Source organism: Phragmites australis, chromosome 1 (genome assembly GCF_958298935.1).
Source record: "Phragmites australis chromosome 1, lpPhrAust1.1, whole genome shotgun sequence".
Taxonomy (NCBI): Eukaryota; Viridiplantae; Streptophyta; class Magnoliopsida; order Poales; family Poaceae; genus Phragmites; species Phragmites australis.
Window position 1 is genome coordinate 51281742 of NC_084921.1, and position 19009 is coordinate 51300750.

A 19009-nucleotide genomic window follows, 5' to 3' on the forward strand; every position below is an offset into this window, starting at 1 on the left:
GTGTGGATACCGTAGAGGCGCTGCTACTATTGCGGTGCTGATCTGCTCGGGAGTACTCGGGACGTACCCGCGAGTACTCAGAAGGTGCTCGGGACGTGCTCGGGACGAGGTTGACGATCGACTACTTGACGCGCACGACATTGGATTGGTCTGCTCCAACTCTTCTTCCGCTGCACTGCTCGTCAAGTGGTAACGATTCATGATCCCCTACTCGCATGGCTTCCTGGTTGAATGCGGTAGAGAAAATTTATTTTATGCTAGCGTAGCCTACCCGCAACCCTTCACGCCCTCCTCTTCAAATTGGACATCTCAAAAACCTTTGATTCGGTCCGCTGAGACTACCTCTTAGATCTCCTTTCCATCCTAGGATTCCCGCAGAGATGGAGAGATATTCTGTCAATCCTTCTCGCCACTTCCACTTTGAGAATCGTTCTGAATGGAATTCCGGGGGTACCCATAGTGCATGGGAGGGGACTACAACAAGAGGATCCTCTGTCCCTCATGTTGTTCACGCTTGCCATCGACCCTCTCCAGCTTTTGCTCTCCCTGGTAACATGGTGGGGGCTCCTCGATGGGCTTAAAGGGCATTTTAACTCTGACAAGATGCGTGTGTCTATGTATGTAGACAGTACATTGGTTTTCATTGCTCCGTCATCTCATAATGTGGCCACGCTCGCACGCTTCTTACACTCCTTTGGTAAGGCCTCCGGTTTGGAGACCAACTTTCCCAAGACATCAGTGTCACCAATCAGATGCGAGGGCATTAACCTGACCACGATCCTCTCTGACCTGCCAGTCATCATTTTCAACTTCCCGATTACATACCTTAGGATTTTCTAGCAACAATCAAAGCTCCGACCCTCACCCTCTGAATTAGGGTGCAATCAGGATCCTCCCTTCTCCAGACGGTCAGTAGAAACCATGCATTTTAGTGGACACGGAGATTCTCTGTAACTATTTGTCTCGTGAGGCCGTTAGGCACAACACATTCCTGCTCTGCTGCTGCATGGCGGGGCCACACGGGACGCCGCAGCAGATGACCTGCCCCGGCCCCCGGCCGGACAAGGGAGAATCACAAGATCTGCGCACTCTCGCAAAATTTGCAGTTTCCACTCAAAGGATTTCGCTGTTGGTGTTACAGAACTGTACACCTCTTTCTGTTATGGAGTTCTAAGACTTCCGTTGCGTACCAAGCCAGCATGATAGAATATGCAAAAACAAGTTGTTGGTTCAACAATTTTTCTCTAGGGCCAGTTTTTTAAATCGCGATTACCGCTAACAAACAGAGAAACAGTACGTACTTAGGAACTCTCTACCGCACGTTCCACGACACTCTTTCTTCGGGCAGGCAGGAGTAAGGAGGATAAGAACGTACTAATCAATAGGCACAACTCTCCTAGCTCTCAAGACCGCTCCCCCTATATATAGCTGCGCCGCTCATTTCCTGACGCACTGAGTCACACAGAGACATCGCATTTGGTCCTGGGAGCTAGCTGCTAGCTACTCGGTGTACTCCTGGAGCGAGAAGGAGACGCCCTCTCCCTCTCTCTTCCACCTTGCTCCATTTGGGGAGAAGAGAGATTCAGCTCAGCGAAAGGAAGAGGAACTGAAGGGGAGGTACACCGAGATGGAGCATATAGCGAGGTTCTTCTTCGGAGTTTCAGGTGAGTGCCATCCATGGCCGCTTCTATCTGATAGTCTGTCTGTGCTGTGTGTTTCTCTAGCTTCAACTCTTCTTGGATATGAAGGTTGATGGATGTTGCTCGGTGAGGTCTCTGTGGTTTGGTCTAATTCCTCTTGGCTTTGTCTTTCAGGGAATGTCATTGCGCTCTTCCTCTTCCTGTCGCCTGTGTAAGTTACTTATTCGATGAAACAAACCCTCTTCTGTTTCTGAGTTGCGGTGGCCATGCATAAATAATGAACAGAGAGTAGGAAAAAAGCAAGACAGCAAAGACGAAAACAGTGGGAAAACGAGAGAATATGAACTTCAAAAGCATGGTGCCTCTGTTCTTAGAGAGTGCCGGCCTTCTCTGTTCTTTAATTTCTTTCCACCATGTTTGTTTCTTAGGGAGTTTTATGAAAAAAAAGGTACCCTTTTTTTGGAGTAAATTGTGCAAAGGTATGATAAAAACAAAATCTTGCAATGGATTTTTTCCATTTAGAATGTTTCTTATCTTGTGCACAGCCATGCTGCACTCTCTCTTCCCTCCTCTGCCTCAGAGGCAGCCATGTTCACTTGTACAGTGTAAAGGCACGCCGCATGTTCCTCCTGACCGGTGGGGAATTTGGTGAATTTTGCAGCGTCACCTTCTGGAGGATCATCAGGAAGAGATCAACGGAGGACTTCTCCGGCGTGCCCTACAACATGACGCTGCTCAACTGCCTCCTATCAGCTTGGTAACTAACTATTCTCAAAACACCACCTGTGCATGAGCAATTCATATCATTTGTTTCTTCAGTACATTACTTTTCCCTTCCCTTCAGATATTTATTCGAGTGCAGAGTCTAGACTCTAGACCCATGTAGATTAGAAACTCTTATATATTCTTTAAGCAGGTTCATGCCGGTATATACTTTCGTATTCTTGTGGCATGTAAATAGTAGCAGTAAACCAGTAAAACTAGCGTGTAGGCATGTGATTTTCGTGCAGTTTTATAACTGCATCATATGCTGGATGGAGACAATGGCAAGCATTGGCTCTTAGCATCGCCTCTGTCCAATTTGCTCTTTGATAGAAACGACTTCTGGACCCAGTTGCCAGCACTGTGACAGCGACTATTATGAACAGAAAAAGTTTTTTTGTACCAGTCAGTGGAGCCTGTCTTGTCTGCATTGCCAGGATGGCAATGACATGTGGGCCACACGGCCGTTGTCCTAGCACATGCAGTTCAAGTGTTTCTAGGTAGCTCGCAAAAGGTCTTGTGCTTTCTGGTTATGATTTTGGTATTGGGTAGGCAAGAAAAGGTGTCCCCGTTTGATTTCACGCACCCTTGCAAGGCCAAGCAAGCATGCTTCTCTCCTTTACTTCATCTTTTTTTTTTCACCTACCCTCGGGGACCCTGAAAACTGGCTCTCCCGTATAGATTCGGTGATAAATTAAAGCACGCTGAATTTTGCTGTTTTTTACTGAAAAAATAGGTACGGGCTGCCGTTCGTGTCCCCGAACAACATCCTGGTGACGACGATCAACGGGACGGGGTCGGCGATCGAGGTCATCTACGTGGTCATCTTCCTCATCTTCGCGGAGCGGAGGACCAGGCTCCGGATGCTGGGCCTCCTGGGCATCGTCACCTCCATCTTCACCACGGTGGTGCTGGTCTCGCTGCTGGCCCTGCACGGCAACGGCCGCAAGGTCTTCTGCGGCCTCGCCGCCACCATCTTCTCCATCTGCATGTACGCCTCGCCGCTCTCCATCATGGTAAACATTTATAGCCTTATACAGTAGGTAGCTCCCTTGCGTCCGCATGTACATGTCCATCGACGTCGTACGGAGCCATGAAATCAACAAATATTTGCGCGTGTGCAGAGGTTGGTGATCAAGACGAAGAGCGTGGAGTTCATGCCGTTCCTGCTCTCCCTGTCCGTGTTCCTTTGCGGCACATCCTGGTTCATCTACGGTCTCCTCGGCCGCGACCCCTTCATCGCGGTAATTCAATCGATCTCTTCTCTCCATCCACCTAGCTAGCTCTCTCTGATCTCGACCTGTTTATCTTTCGACACCGGCAAATTATCACCACTCTGACGAGGATCCAATCCGGTGTTGCGTGTCCGATGTGTACTTGCAAGCCACTGCACCGCTGTTGCCATTGTCAATGTCTCGATCTGGGCTAGCTAGCACCTTGCGTCGGTTGTCTTTCCGTGTCCCGCCCAACTAGGCGCACATGCCTGCCGCTGCCGCTGCACTGTCACGGGTATTGGGTAGTGTTGTGTGGGGACGGTGCTAATTAGCGCTGGCCGCGCAGCTCGAGCCGACAGCCTTCGGACGGCGGCAGGAACCGCGAGCAGGACTGAGAGAAAGTTTGGTTTAAAAATTTTAAGAAAAAGTTAACAAGAAAAATTTTAGCTTAAACTTTTTAGAAAAAAATATTGAGAAAAAGTTTAGCTCAAAACTTTTGAGAAAAAATTACCTTGAGAGTTAACAAAAAAAATTGGACAAAAAAAATTTACATCAAAATCAACTAGAAAAAAAATTAGCTCTGAAAATTTGAGAATAATTAACAAGAAAAAGTTTGCCTCACAAGTTGAAAAAACTTAACGAGAAAAATTTTAGTTCAAAAATTTTGAGAAACAAGAAAGTACGTTCAACATATCGGGATACTAGTGGACTCCTGTAAGCCGTCTCGCTCGGACAACCTAAATCACGGGCGATGGGCCGCGCGCCCTCGAATCAGAAGTTAGGGTTGTGTGGCCACCCACGCATAGGCGTGCACAGAGGCACCGCGCACGCAAGTCGCAGCAACGCGACATGCTCCCCGCTGCTGGCGATGGGCCGCGCCCTGTGCATGCAGGATTAGACCTAGCAATGCAAAGCAACAGCACCGCTCTCTCTTGTCGCGATTGCAAACAGAAGTGCATCGATACAGCATGTACGTGCAAGAAAATATCTTACGTCCGTCTTAGAACAGAGGAATTTCTGTTTTCCGTTGCTGCATGATCGAATCAAATTGTTTCATGTGGTACGCGCGCGTACGTGCAGATCCCGAACGGGTGCGGGAGCTTCCTGGGCTTGATGCAGCTGATCCTGTACGCCATCTACCGGAACCACAAGGGCACCACCGCGTCGGCCGGCAAGGGAGAGGCCGCCGCAGCGGAGTTGGACGACGAGAAGAAGGCGGCCGCCGCGGTGGAGCTGGCCGACGCCAAGACCAACAAGGTCGCCGACAAGTCGGCGGACGAAAAGGTCGCCAGCCCGGTGTAGGCTGCTGCACTGAAGCAATCAAGGCTTGCTGGTTGGGGGAAGATGTTTTCAAGCAGATTTAAATGAATTAGTTCTTGATGAAGCAGATTGCTGTTGCTTTCTTTGCCTTACGTTGTCGCTCTGATCTCGATCTCTTACCAGAGGCCGCCCTAAAATGTGCTTCTGCTAGAGCTATGATATAGTGTGTTTGCAAGTTGTCTCTTTGCAAGTGTGAATTTTTTTGTTCCATGTTCTCTTCTGTTGCTGTTTCTCTTGTTGACTTGTTTGCTGTACTTCTCTGTGAGAAATTGAGCTGCAAGTTCTGTGCGACGCATGTACACGAGTATGCGTCTGAACTCATTGGGCCCGTCATGATATTAAAGTTTGGCCCAAAGAGTGATAGGCTCGGAAATTTTTTATTTCTAAAATTTGCAAATATTTACATCTATTTTGAAAATTCACAGTTCTATATTTCTGTTGTCCGTCCAAAGGGCGACAAGAACCCGTCGCCTGTTGGTCTACGTGACCCGCCAATATGGACAATGCTCAATACTTGTCACCCGTCCAATGGGCGAGAGGTAACGGCCCATATTTATAAACTGTGAAGATTGCATATTTTCTGAGTAATCGAATTATTTTGAGAAATTTATGTTATATGAAGAGGAGAATAGAAACCAACATATTTTTTTGAAACGAACGGCATCAAACAGTGCCTGTTTCTATTGATATAGCAGAAAAAAAAAAAACAAGAGTATAGCCCTGAGAGTCTATAATTAGGAAAAGAGAAAACAACAAACAAAACAAACAACAACGGTAGCAACTATCTGCTCGGCCAGTTGAATATAAGACCACAATATGCGCCGACAACTGAAATGAAACACCACGACATCACCCTCCATATTGCCGAGCACAGGCGCCCTGCATCGAAATCGGTCGCCGTTATGCGTGACCGACTATCGCCGTGCCACCGTGCCCTTGCTAAGCCGCCAAACTAGCCCCTACAAAGCAGGACCAGATGTCGCAACGCCGCCCTGCATGAAAGTGCATCGGCCAGGCCACCCCTACACCAAATCGGCTATCAACATACAAGACCAATCGTCGTAAAGAGGAACCTGACCGCCGACGCGCTGCGCCAACCACTACCTTCTGAGTCTGCCTAGTCGCCTTAGGGGCCAAGTTGCCCCCGCGTTGAGCTGGCCGCCGCTAAGCGGGACCGACCGTTGTAGGGTCGAGCTAGGTCGCCGCTTGTTGCCGGTGTCTTTGCCCGCCACACCGAGTTAACCACTGCCATCCAGGGCTAGCCGCCATGTCACTCCACCCTCTGTCTTGCCGCTGTCTTGGCACCACGCTGAATTAGCCGCTGCTAAGCATGACTAGCCACCGCAATCCATGACCCGCCTTGACCATCACACCGAACTAGCCACTACCATGCAGGGTTAGCCGTCGCATGCTGCTACCAACACAACACCGTCCTCACACGCGGCCACCACCGCAACTCATGGGTCACTACCCAAACATCATGTGGTTGCGTCGCACAAGTTGTATGAGCCCAGACAACACACCAACCGACGACGTGCATCACTAGCGCCCCCCCATAGGGCCACCACCACTGCACCGAGGTCGAGCACAGCAAGCCCATGAGTCGCCGTTGAGCACCACGCCACCACATGGGATCGGTCGCCGATGAGCCACCGCGACCACTGGCACCAACCACAACACATGCGCGTAGTGGTCGATCCCTGGAAGCGATTGAGAGCGTCAGAAGGGCACCGCGAAGCAGACCGCACCGCAGCAAGAAGGTTGTCGCTACGCGGGACCCATGCCACAGTGTCGCTGCAACATCGCACAAACCCATCGACCGAAGCACCAATCAAGTCCGATCACCTCCGAGGCTGTCACACTCATCACCTCTTACACTGCGCGCAGGCACCACCCCACCCCCACCGTAGGACACCACACCTCGGACTCGATTTTGCCGCTCCACTGGAGGTTGACCGACACTTCCCTGCAACCCAAGGACATCCTCCTTACGCCGCATCGCTGCCAAAAAAAGGCCATACTGCACACGTAGTCGCCCAGCACTGAGGAGTAGCCCGAGCCCACCACATGCTGGCCTAAATGGCCTCGACTGTCGCCTCACCAGAATGGCCGCTGCAGAGCGGGACCACCCACCGCTGCGGCACGCCCTAACCACAAGCAAGTCACCGTCAGATCTGGGACCTCCGCAATGCCCCCCATCTCACATCCCCTAGATGCCAGGAGCATATTTGCCACTCATCGCTGGCGCATCCAGCCGCTACACGGCGCCGCGCAAGCCAGCATTTTTATTCACAAAGGTAAACTTCTAGGATTATTGCAAAGTTCGTTGTACATGATTTTAAATATTATAATGCCAGGAATAGAACATAGATTCTACTACATATAGCAATGTTATTTTCCCATTCTCTCACGTGCCCCTTTGAGCTCCTCTGCTTTGTGACGACATAGGAGAGCTTAACACCTCTAAAGTAGTTCTTCACGCCTCTAAAGTAGAACCTCATGCATCCTTGAAATGACCTCCTGGAGGCGATGTTCCTTCTCTTATCTTTGAAGCTCCTTAGCCTGCCACTTGCGTTTCTGTTCTCGCCTCAGACGTTCCTGTTGTTGCTTCCAATGCGCCTCCTACGTCTAACATGCACGGTGGATGGGGTGATGCCATAGAAAGGGTGTCGACAGAAAATTAGGTGAGGTGAGTTGATCCACTCGGCCCTAGGGTTCTCCCTGGGTCGACCAACCACCCCCCAATCTTATTTTGGGTTGAACCCCTAACCCATCAGGTGTGTTTGTATGGAGTGGATCAATGATCCAATGGGATGCACCGGCCCACGCCCATCATTTTCGAAAGAACGACAAAAGCATTACCGATTTTATCATAGAAGTAGAGAATTAATCCAGTTTATAAGAGAAACCAGGCTCAAAAATCTCACAACCCGAGAACGACAATATGAGCACAACTCCACAGATGACTCTCACACCAGAAGTACAAACCTGACAACAGACCAAACCAACCCAACTCAACTCGGCGTGCTAACCAACCAAATAATACCCTCACAACTCGGTAAGTGGAGTCCTGCTCCCACGACGCACCACTCTGTCATAGAAGTCGACAGAACACCACTTTGAAGGAGCACGCATTGGACCAAATCTCTGTCGAGAAACACTAAACTGAAAGAAGAGCTGCCGAGGAGCGAATACGTAGGGGTGAAACATACAGAAGAAGCCAACCACAAACGACACTGAATAAATACCACGATGCCCACAACACACGGCGCAACCAACAGCTAGCTGCACCCAACCTAACACAACTCACGCACTAAACCAACATCCTAAGCAACAAGTAGACGGAACCCTGCTGTCACGCTAGCAGCATCTTGGTTGGCAGAGCCCTGCTCCCACGCCAAACCAAAACCCTTGGACAATCAATGGGCACGTCGCTTTGGAGGAGTGCGCATCAGACAGCAACTGATGTTGGGGACGCTACATGATCTGAAAACATCGTCGCACCGAATGGATGCGTAAGTGCCACCAACAAAAGAAACTAGGTGTCGTCCAACAGTGTAAGAGGGTTTTCGAAGATAACGCCTTCAGGAAGAAAGTGACGTCCACATCGTCATCACCTCACCGGAGTAAGGTTTTCACCTAAAGAGATCACAGGGCGAGAGAGACGCTACAATATCGTCTCCAGGGAAAAAATAGTGCTAACAGATGCCATCGATATTGGCACCAGCAGAATGCCATCCTGAGCGAAATCCACCCCCAAACACCTGCACTGATACCTCGCCGCAACCGCCACGGCGAACAGCTCGCAGCCCAAAAAGACCCTACAGCCGATCAGGATCCCCGCTGACCGACTCTAGGGAGGAAGAAGAACTGGCAAGAGGAGGAGCCCGATCAAGGGGAGGGGCAGCACAACACACCACGCCGGGCAGCCACAGCGCCCCACAGCCCAACAGCAGCGGCGCGACGAGGGTCCGGAGGAGCGCGGCGAGCACCTGGAGCAGACTAACAGCACAAGACGCAGACCGACAGGACACGGCGCAAACCGACAGCAGCGGAGCGGCGCGGGTCCAGAGGAGCGCGGCGAGCACCTACAGCACGCGCAGGAGCACGGACTCCACGGCGCAGGCGACTTGAGCATGCCAGAGGCAGCTGGCGGGACCTCATTGCCCTGCACCTCGACAAGGAACGGCGACCGCAGCCCAGCGAGGAGAGCAGCGCGCGCACGAGCGGCAAGGCGGCAGCACAAACGCCGGATCCGGGCATTGGGCCGCCGAACCCGAAGGGGAGGGCGAGATCTGGGCCTCCGATGGCCAGATCCGGCCAGCCGGAGCGCAGCAGGACGCCAGCCACAAGCCACGAGAGCCCGTTCTGCATCCGCGTGCCCGACTCCGGCCAGACCCAGGGCGGCCACAAGGGCGCGCACGTGCCACCCGCCGGCGCGCCGGCCCCGCGCCGAAGCGGTCGAGGTGCACCGCCGCACAGATCCGGACGCCTCCTATCCAGCTGCACGACGACGAGCAAGCTGCCGGCCACCACGTGGCGCCACACCGCCCGGCCTCCGCGAGGGCGCTCGGAACCGGCCCTGCGCCGCAGGACGGCCACGCCGCGCAGCGCCACCGGCATGCGGGAAAAGGCCACCGCCCCGAAGCACCCCCCAAGCCGCCGGGCGCGCGGATCCGCCGGTCGGGCGCGCCGCGGACACGCCTCACGCGGATCCGGCCACGAACTGCTGGAACAGGCCGGCCGGGGCACGGCAAAGCACGCCCATCATAGCCATGCGGAGGAGACGATGATAGTTTTCTCTCCCCAGCCGAAGTGAAGCCCAGCATGGTCCTCCTCAAACTTGTACCTATCACAGTACGACTTCAGTAGCGATCTTATTTCACTGATGGCATCGCTGTTAAATGGGCATGGCGTGAAGCCAGCCATTGCCATTCTTGTTCTCCATTTTCCAGCAACTTCGTATCTGCGACATAAACATCTTCACTATCAGTTTTGTGAAATTGCAGCGATTTATATGTTTTCAGGGGGGAAAAAGGGGTGCGAATCTGCAGAATGGACCGATGGATGACTAGAAAGCAGTGCCAGGGAGTACCTCTCCACACGATCAGGACCTTCACAAGCCAATATGTTAACAATTTCTCTTGCAAGACATTGTCTCTCCACATTCATTCTATCCGGACTTTCCCTTGGCAGTGTTGCATCCAGTGAATCAAAAAGTGCGGAGTAGTAATCATAAACTTCACGGAACCTATGAGAATCAGATGTTAGTGCTATTGTAGGGATCCAACAACCAAAACAAACATAAGAGTTAAAATCCACAGCAAAACCCTGATCAGATTACCATCTAGAGCGGATTTGGACAAACTATCTTCTAAGGTCACTAACCTTATCAGAAACGGTGCAGTATTGGTATTGGCATCCTGCTCAACCAGAGTCACTAGCTTTGGTTGGAGGCCCTTCACCATTCGAAGGAGCTGGTCCCTTTCATTCATAATCGAAACACTTTCATCAGGAAGGTGGTGCAGCTGGAATGCAAAATTGACAATAAGTGTTTCCCCAGGATGACAATCTAGCATTGCAGGTGTAACATCCCCAATGTTAGCACCAACTGCCCTGAACTCAAAAGATAGTCCACAGTCCTCTGCAAGCTTCTCTAGGCGTTGCCCAATGACCCTCAGACCTCCAGTGGGCCTCTGCACAGTCTCAGGATCATCAACACCAGTTATCCTCAATTTGCGCGGCTTGTTTGCATTGTTTTTCAGAAATTGTATCAACGTAATGTATTGGCTGCCCTGATTGATGTCAAAGTCTATAATGTGCAGTCTTTCCTCACTTTTGCACGCTTCAAGTATAGCATAATTAGCAGCCATGAAACCCAGACGGAAGCATGGACAGATTTCAAAGAGGATTTGCATTGCTGAAAGCTGATACAGAGTTGGAGGGTCCTTGCATGTCAATGCCTTGTAGATGCCTTTCCCTGAAGCTACTATTCTTGCAGCAAGGCCCTCCACCAGATAGGCTGCAATCCTCTGAGAAGGGTCCCCTTGGATCGAAACCATCTGCCGGAGATCCGTGATGATTGCCTGTGCTTCATCTATGTTGTATTCGGATAATGCGGTAGCACAGTCAAAGAGCAACTGCTTTGGAGTCCGTGCTACTCTGCTGTTGTTAACAGCACAACTGATGCTTGATGCTGATTCTTTTGGTGAATTTGGAAGCAATACATTCTTCATGGGATCAGCCCATTCATCATTAATGCTACCTGCCTGAGAAATCTCAAACAAGATGTCATCACCATCGTCAAGTAAAGCATGCTCCAGTTCCTGAAGTTTCAGTCTAATCTCGTCTTCATCGAACTCTACTTCGATTTCAGAACTCTGACTATCTGATACAGACTGGGAGTATTGTTGAGAGACATTGGAGAGCACTGGTGAGTCTTTTTCTGCATTAGCGCAAGGGTTGGACTTAGTATCTGCAACACTCAGAGATCGTCCATCAGGTGTTACATGGTATGGTGTTACTGGGGTCTGCTGACTGCAAAACGAGTTTTGAAATGCAGCAGATGGTGCTCCAGTGAAACCCATGTTCCCATACTCAGCATTGTATGGTTCAGGGCCATAACGGGACAGCTGTGTATCAGAGGCAAATCTTCGTGCAGCAAAATTTGAGTTTGGTGCAGCAAATTTATGTATGTAAAGATTTTCCGTGTAAGCCGTTGATGGGTCCGCTCGCCGAACAAAAGACATAGCTTTTCGGAAATTTCAGAATCTCAGATACTTGCAGCTTCCTCTGAATGAATTGATCGTGGAAACCGCTAGTGCCTGAAATAAGCAAATAGTACGTCTACTAACCACGTGAAACGTAATTAGCAGTATTTGAAGCATCAAATACATAAAGCTACTTTTGACTCGTCAGCACATTTTCAGCTGTCTAGGTAAATAGAATGCATCATTCTACTTTTGATTATTCCACAGGTACAAGTTAACGACAAACCAAAATGTTGTATGTTCTAAAAATGGGCATTCTTTGGAGAAATCACAACACTGAAATTAGGCATCACTAGATGATTATACATTTGAACAACTGAACATGTATAGTTTTTCCTAGTCTTCCCCCTCACTCATGGTATGCTAGTACAAGAATGTCACTTGACGTTTCTATCGAGCCTTTTCATGCTTGAGATCCGCTGTTAATATACGTAGATATCCAAATTGAGCTCAAGCAACCACATGTAATCCAACTAAGATGCAGTCATTGGATAAAAAGGCTCATTGCTTTTGCAAAAACATTAGCGACTAACATGCAGCTTCTAGAACATGGTAAGAAACTAAGCATGTCTACAAATTAAGCGATGTTGACCGCATGTCTACAGATTAGCAATATTGACTGATTACCATCCACACAAGAAAAGAAAAGGCCCGACTAGTAATTACCAGGTCTTGAGGGGAAAATGATAAACTAAGCGAAGGTAAGCATACCTAAATTAAAGACGCTGGCTTGGATGGATTTAGAGACACAAATATCACCATATCAAAGACTGCACAAAAGATATGCCGAGACAAAGATGAACAACAATACAGCTCATACGCGCCACAAATTAAACAAGGTTACTTTTAAATAAAATCCTCAACAACACGCCGTTCTTGGTGTGTGTGTGGGGGGGGGGGGGGGATCTGCTAAAGCTTTGATCAAACCTCCAACAGAGAACTGCTCAAAATTTTCGAGATGCTAAAACCGGAATTCTTGCAGCACTCGTATAAATTTCCGGCTGGCACACACAAAATCAACCAGATTATAACTACTTACACCCCAACCATTTTCACACACCCCGAGTTCTCAACAACATCAACAAGCATGTTTTCATCTAAGAAAAAACATGCTTTTTTTTGCGAGACATCAGCAAGGATGTTACATGCTACCAGTTAATAACTTTGGTCACATGAAAAACGCCCTTAAAATCCATAAGAAGCAAGGACGAAAGAAAAAAGAACCAAAAGAGAAGCAGCAAAAGACAATATTGCAAGCAAGGAGGCAAGAAGTACTCACGGAGTCACGGGGAGATGGTACCAGCACGTAGAGGGGCTAATCAACCGGGCACAGCGTGAACAGAGTCGGAGACCGGCGAGGTGGGAAGCGGAGGGGAGCAACGACGCGGATGGGCGGAATGGGAAGGGGGGAGCAGGAGGACGAGAAGGAAGAGAAGACAGGGTGGGCTGGTTGGTTGGTTATAGGAAGTGGCAACGAAGTCCTTCATGCCATACGGTGGGGGCGCGGTGAGTACGACCGGCGGCTGTGCCGCGGATCCTCTGCACCGCCCGGACGACCGGCTATTTGTTCCCATGCTATTTGGTAAACACGAAGAGTTCATAGGACATAAGAACATAGTTTATTATAACTCTTTATTTATATTAAGATTTATATTATAGATATAAGTAAAAAAATATAAGTATATGAGAGAATTAATATATGTTGTGTATTAGGTGAGAAGAATAAATATCCAAAATAGACTATACCTGTGTAAAGACAAACAGAATTGCATTTCCTCTATTTTTTGCGCTCCGTCTTGTCATCTCTCTTCAAAGAGTTTCTATGTGTGTTACTACTCGTAAAACTTCTTGTAAAAGATTTTAGTGCAGATTTTGACATATCTTGGTACATACAGTGTCAACGTGCATTTCCTTTCAGAAGCTTCTACATTAATAGTGTGAACATGATTGCCGATTTGCATGTGCGTTTGGATGGCTTCATAGTTTTGTCTCAGTGTTACTGCTAGAAGCAATCAGCTTTGTGTTACGAAACTATAGGAGTTAGCTTTGTTTCATGTTATTTTTTATGGATTTTTTTTAATGGTATTATTTTATTAGAAAAATTCAAAAATAATAGGCAAATTCATAAAATTAAAAAATAGATACATGTCGGCACTCTGCGTGTGGCGACAGACAACATGGCACAGGCTCGAGGACCTATCGGCACGCGTGTGGTGCCGAAAAGGCTTGTCGGCACTTGGAGTACTGACAAGCCCTCGGATAGACACCGATAAGGCTGTCGGTCTAGGGAAGAACCGATCGAGTGCCGACAGGTCCGTCGGTAATTGGCGTGCCAAAAAATGGCCTCTCATTTTGTTGTATTATTAATCACGTTCCCCTTGATGTACAAGCATCACAGTCTAATTATCTTCTCCGTCATTACATTCTTCTCTTGCTATTTGTACCTCAATTGGTGCACTAGTCCATAGGGGAACCTCCGAACCACACTCTCCTGCACTCGCTTATCAACAACATTTTCACCAATAGCTTCTACGGTGTTAGGACCAGCTTTTATCGAACTAAAATCGCTCGCTTCTACAAAGATGTAGTGTGAAAAGCCTCGTCTCAATCTCTGGGACACAAATTGTTGTCATTACTTCGAACATGTAAACTCCCAAAGCTCCCACTACCACCCGATTTTACAACGTCTAAAAATCAGAACCTTTACCGTTATCCGTTCATGTGCCGGACTAAGTTGCAGCAGATTATACAACCAACCTAACACTTAGGCCTGTCGTATTTCTCCAGGACTATTTAATTCTATGTTCACATACTAAAAATTACTTAAGTCCATCCTACTGTCATAATACATGACATATTTAGGATCGTAAAAAAACTCCAACCCCACTACAGTCTACATCTCTGATTGAACATACAATATCAATACTCCATCAGCTAAATTTACTCTAATTACCTTACAAATTATACTAAAATCACTATAAAATCTTCTATCCAACTATCTAAATATTCCAACCGACAAATCCAATTTTAAATACCGTATGTTCCTATATAATATCTAAATTCTATACCTATAATTTTCACCAATATTTAGTACCTACTTTAAACATTCTCCTCTAGTTATGATCATGTCAATTATGTTTCATATAGAGGACTTTTATAGTACATCTAAATGAGTGCATATCGTCCATTTTTTTTCATCCGGTGGTTTAGATTGGTCCAATGATACTCTATCGTCCATCAGTATAATAGGTATCATCAAAGAGTATCATAGGTATCATAAAGGTAGAATTGGAAAAAAAAACTATGATAAACTTGTAAATTATATGTTTAATTAGGGAAGATCAAAATGTTAGTTTATTCTTCGGATAAGCTTTCACTTATTCTGTTCATTTTATTTATTAGGGTTTCCACCCTCAATCGGTCGGTCGATGATGGGTGGCGAAGGTCCGAAGTCCGATCAGTCAATGACGTAATTACCTCTAAGGGTATCAAGATAATTACAATAATACCTACTAAAATGGACGGTTGGATCATAACAATGATATTCTCCATCATCTAGTATCATGGTGTACTGTAAAAGTTCTCTTCGTATATACTGCAAGACACGCATCGGCATGCTTTATCAGAGAGAATCTAGCGTTCGTGCAGGACGGGTGCGATGCGCGGATATCACGCAGCATCAATAGCCCGTGACGGCATTGTCGACGGCAGCATCTCAGATTCTCAGGCAGCAGTGACGATATTGGTACGTAATACAATTGGCCACCTATCCATCTATCTTTATCTTCAGTTACGTTGTTCGAGGATTCAGAACTCCTTTTTCCAGCTGAGAGCATGCACGCCAGCGATGAGTGGAATTGATGGACAACGTTTTCTCCTCGTCACTGCTGGAAGGCATCGCGCTCTCGGTCACGGGGACGCCATGGGCCATACTTGTTTCTCGGCAGCAGGCTCCGTGAAATGGCGATTCTGACGAGTCCTTTTCTGGGCGCTTTCTGAACTTTGATGGCGATGGAGGACAACTGGATAAGAGATCCACGATCGATGGTGTCGGCAAGCATGCGTTGAGAGTTCTCTGCTCTTCGATCTTTCCGTTCCAGCTGACCAAACTCCGGAGTTCGAACCCCTGAAGAGAAATGACCGTGTTTGGATGTCAACCGCTCTACAAGTCCTAGCTACGGAGCCGATATAACCAGAGGCCAGAAGCCAACACACCACGGGGTCATCGGTCAGCGACGTTCGAACGCCAATGCTGCAAGAAGTCGCACGGACCTGTTCTCTAACGTCCAAAAGAACTATCTTTGAGGTTCGCGGTAGATTGGATCGATTATGCATGCAATGACGGAGTTCATGTTCATCCCAACCAATCGATTAGGCAGCACTTGGCTTCGATCCTGTGCTCCGGTGGTGGTGTCAGCAACATGTAGTAGGGCTGCCGCGTGCAGCGGCCAACCTACCTCGCCAAACTGCGGACCGGGCATGAGTCTCTGTGACCTCAAGCTCCAAACCGCAGGTGGTAGGGTCCTAGGGAAAAATTCCATGCTTTTCCTTTCTTCCTAAGTAGCAAAGATGGACAGCTCTTCTGCTTATTTGAAAAGAAAACTGTAAGCAGTTGTTGGACACTCGGATGGATTCATGATCCACCAAATGGAGTTCGGCGAATGTAAGACTAAGGTGTTGTTTGGTTCACACTTAATGTAAATGAAAATGGAATCAAATCGCAGGGGTTTACTGGTGGGATCACTGTTTACATGCTTTGTTTGGTTGCACATGATAATTGTATTGGATATCATTACCATGTTTGGTTTACAGCTCAGGGATAAGAAGACACTCAACAAATTTGAATACTATTCATGAGAACTGATCTAGCGACAAGGCAACAAATACAACTACAAATAGATGCTGATCAGAACATTACAGAAACACAAAAGCAATGTATGTTCTTTTGAATATGCTAATCATTACGATACAAGGAGGTTTTGCCAGAACGAAATCTGTTTCCCAGGGCATCTCACAACAGCAAAAGTGTCTACTAAATAAAGTACAATATCTCAAAACATCATGCAAACCGCTACGTAGACAGTCTCTAGCATGTTGATATGCTAGTACCAAAAGTGAATAGACCGAATAGGAAACTCAAACCAGTGCCCACCGAAGCAAAACCACAAACACCTGGACTGCAAGAGCAGAGCCCACCATGACAAGCGCTGTGCTGGACTCGTTCACCCATCTGTTCCCTTCCAGCAGATGCCCAATCACAATGCAGCTACAGAGCAGCGCAATGAAGATGTTGATCGAAACGATCGAGTCGTAGTCCTAGAGGACCGAGAGGCCGCCGGATTTTAGAAGACGAGCTCCCTAATCCAGCCCCATGTCGCCACCTCAGCAGATCCACAGCCCCCAGCAACCTGCCAGCAACAATAGGCATGGGATCTGCATCCTTCAGAGGTGCTACAGTAAAAGAATGATTTCAGCGACACAGTACCGAACTGTATTTTACTGTTCATACACTCACGAATTACTGTATCATTTTGCCGAAGCAAAGTCAGACAACAGCATGGGCGGCAATGAATTGGCAATGTTGGATTGAATCCTGTGATTATCGGCAAGAAGCAGCTCATTGGAAGAAGCAATCTGCTCGGCCCTGCTCGTGTGGCTTTCTTGCAAGCAGAGATCTCAATTATTGTTTGAACGGTGTAGCTTCTACAAGTCTAAACTAGAACAGTTCGAGCTTAGTGACCAAGAAACCAGGTGAAAAAGAATCGGAACTACGGAAGTAGCAGATTCAAGCTAAGCGGCACCTCAATTGGCATAAAGGAAAGCATCTCCAAGCCAATTCAACGACTCTTTTGCAGAAAGCAACTAAGAATCCAACTACGAAATACCTTACTCTAGACTCAACAGTGAAATTCGTCATCTTCAGCCACAGTCCATTTTCTTTTATTCTTTCCCTTTCACGAACACTTGTTGAGCTCTCTGAAAAGTTCATAGCTACATAACAGTGATAGCATGTTAAAAAAACATAGTGAAAACTAGAAGCCGTATAATTATTATACAACAATCTTAAAAGTACATAAGAAACTAGAAAAAACACCTTAAGAACTAGAAACTAGTCCACTTGTTAGATGTTTGAGACACCTATGATAAATTATGGTTAGTTGACTTTCCCTTAGTAATCTCTATTGAACTTGTCACCGATGATTCCTCACTTTTCATTGGATCTTTAGAAATCTTTTGCAAAATTAAATTGTGCAAAAGTGCATATACCATTATTATTCAACATTGAGTTTTTATAGGAAAATATGATGGAGCCCACAAAATGCCCCACCGACCCTTTAGCCTTCTTAAACACCTCTCGATAATATTTCTTGCTCTAGCATACTGCATATTAAAATATTCCTCCATACTATTTGGTGGATTTTGTACGTTCAATGGATTTTGTTGGAGATGATCTGCTTATCTCCGCTCTCTAAATCTCTCATGTCTCTCAAAAAAGCACATACGCACTACACAAAGATATACGTATTGGACTCTCACAAAGTAACACATGTTTGTATCAGACTCACTAAAAACTCTCTCGGCATCCCCGGCAGTCCGCCACCTACCGGCCGTATGGGGCAGAGCCAAAGTCAGGTAGGTCCAGGATTATCCTGGATTTTAGCCTAAATTTTCTTTAGTAATTAGCTCAGCCCATTAGAAACGAGGAAAGAAAAAGAAAAGCCCAGTAGCGAGTAGGTCACGTCGGTTCCCTTCGCTCGACCGCACGACACCGAGCCTGCATCGATCGGTGGCTCCATCCGCTCAACCGCTCGTGCGCGTCGTCTACTCCCAAATCCCAATTGACCAATCCCCTCTCTCTCTGTCCCTCTGATCCTAACGGCGGCGGGCAAGCACTGCACGCGGCGGCGCGACGCCAGGCCATAGCCGCTTAGGGTGAAGCCGCGCAGGCCGGTAGGCGGGCAGCGGCGCCGAGCACCCAGGCGGGCAGGCCCCTGGCTGGACACGGCTGCACAGGGACGTCAAGACCTTTCGGCATATATAATATTCCAAAGTTGATCTTTAATAATATATTCAAAGTTGATTGTTATTTGATCATGTCTCGCATATAATATGTCTTACAGAGACTAATTATTAATAAAATTTTGTATTAGATAAATAAGATTAAGAATAAACTTCATTAAAAAATAGTCCTATAAGACATCACAAAGACTAGTTTATAATAACATTTTATATTAGATAAATAAGATTAAATATAAAGTTTATTATAAACTATTATCAGAAAATTGATTAACTTTGGAACATG

At 47.4% G+C, this 19009-nt stretch overlaps 2 protein-coding genes across 3 annotated transcripts; one reads left to right on the forward strand and one right to left on the reverse strand.

The window, feature by feature from the left end:
• Positions 1 to 1436: 1436 nt before the first annotated feature.
• On the forward strand, positions 1437 to 5153 carry LOC133925845 (bidirectional sugar transporter SWEET1a-like). Its single transcript, XM_062371598.1, has 6 exons — positions 1437 to 1664; positions 1815 to 1851; positions 2302 to 2397; positions 3139 to 3418; positions 3527 to 3646; positions 4697 to 5153. The coding sequence occupies exons 1-6, from the start codon at positions 1628 to 1630 to the stop codon at positions 4916 to 4918; spliced, it is 792 nt and encodes a 263-aa protein (XP_062227582.1). The 5' UTR covers positions 1437 to 1627; the 3' UTR covers positions 4919 to 5153.
• Positions 5154 to 8070: 2917 nt separating this feature from the next.
• On the reverse strand, positions 8071 to 13225 carry LOC133925854 (scarecrow-like protein 1). Of its 2 annotated transcripts, XM_062371610.1 has the most exons (5): positions 12986 to 13225; positions 12418 to 12476; positions 10325 to 11760; positions 10032 to 10187; positions 8071 to 9902 (listed from the first exon to the last, which is right to left on the reverse strand). In XM_062371610.1, the coding sequence occupies exons 3-5, from the start codon at positions 11683 to 11685 to the stop codon at positions 9704 to 9706; spliced, it is 1716 nt and encodes a 571-aa protein (XP_062227594.1). In that variant the 5' UTR covers positions 11686 to 11760; positions 12418 to 12476; positions 12986 to 13225; the 3' UTR covers positions 8071 to 9703. The 2 variants fall into 2 exon arrangements, with proteins under 2 accessions (XP_062227594.1, XP_062227589.1); XM_062371605.1 differs by lacking the exon at positions 12418 to 12476.
• Positions 13226 to 19009: the final 5784 nt, after the last annotated feature.

Bases quoted from the DNA above. Each gene is read 5' to 3' on its own strand.
- LOC133925845 (XM_062371598.1), top strand. From the start codon at position 1,628: ATGGAGCATATAGCGAGGTTCTTCTTCGGAGTTTCAG. The intron at 1,665-1,814 runs GTGAGTGCCATC...TTTGTCTTTCAG, and splicing joins GTTCTTCTTCGGAGTTTCAG to GGAATGTCATTGCGCTCTTC. The intron at 2,398-3,138 runs GTAACTAACTAT...CTGAAAAAATAG, and splicing joins AACTGCCTCCTATCAGCTTG to GTACGGGCTGCCGTTCGTGT.
- LOC133925854 (XM_062371605.1), bottom strand. From the start codon at position 11,685: ATGTCTTTTGTTCGGCGAGCGGACCCATCAACGGCTTACACGGAAAAT. The intron at 10,188-10,324 runs GTTAGTGACCTT...TGATTCTCATAG, and splicing joins ACTGCACCGTTTCTGATAAG to GTTCCGTGAAGTTTATGATT. The intron at 9,903-10,031 runs GTACTCCCTGGC...TTTATGTCGCAG, and splicing joins GGTCCTGATCGTGTGGAGAG to ATACGAAGTTGCTGGAAAAT.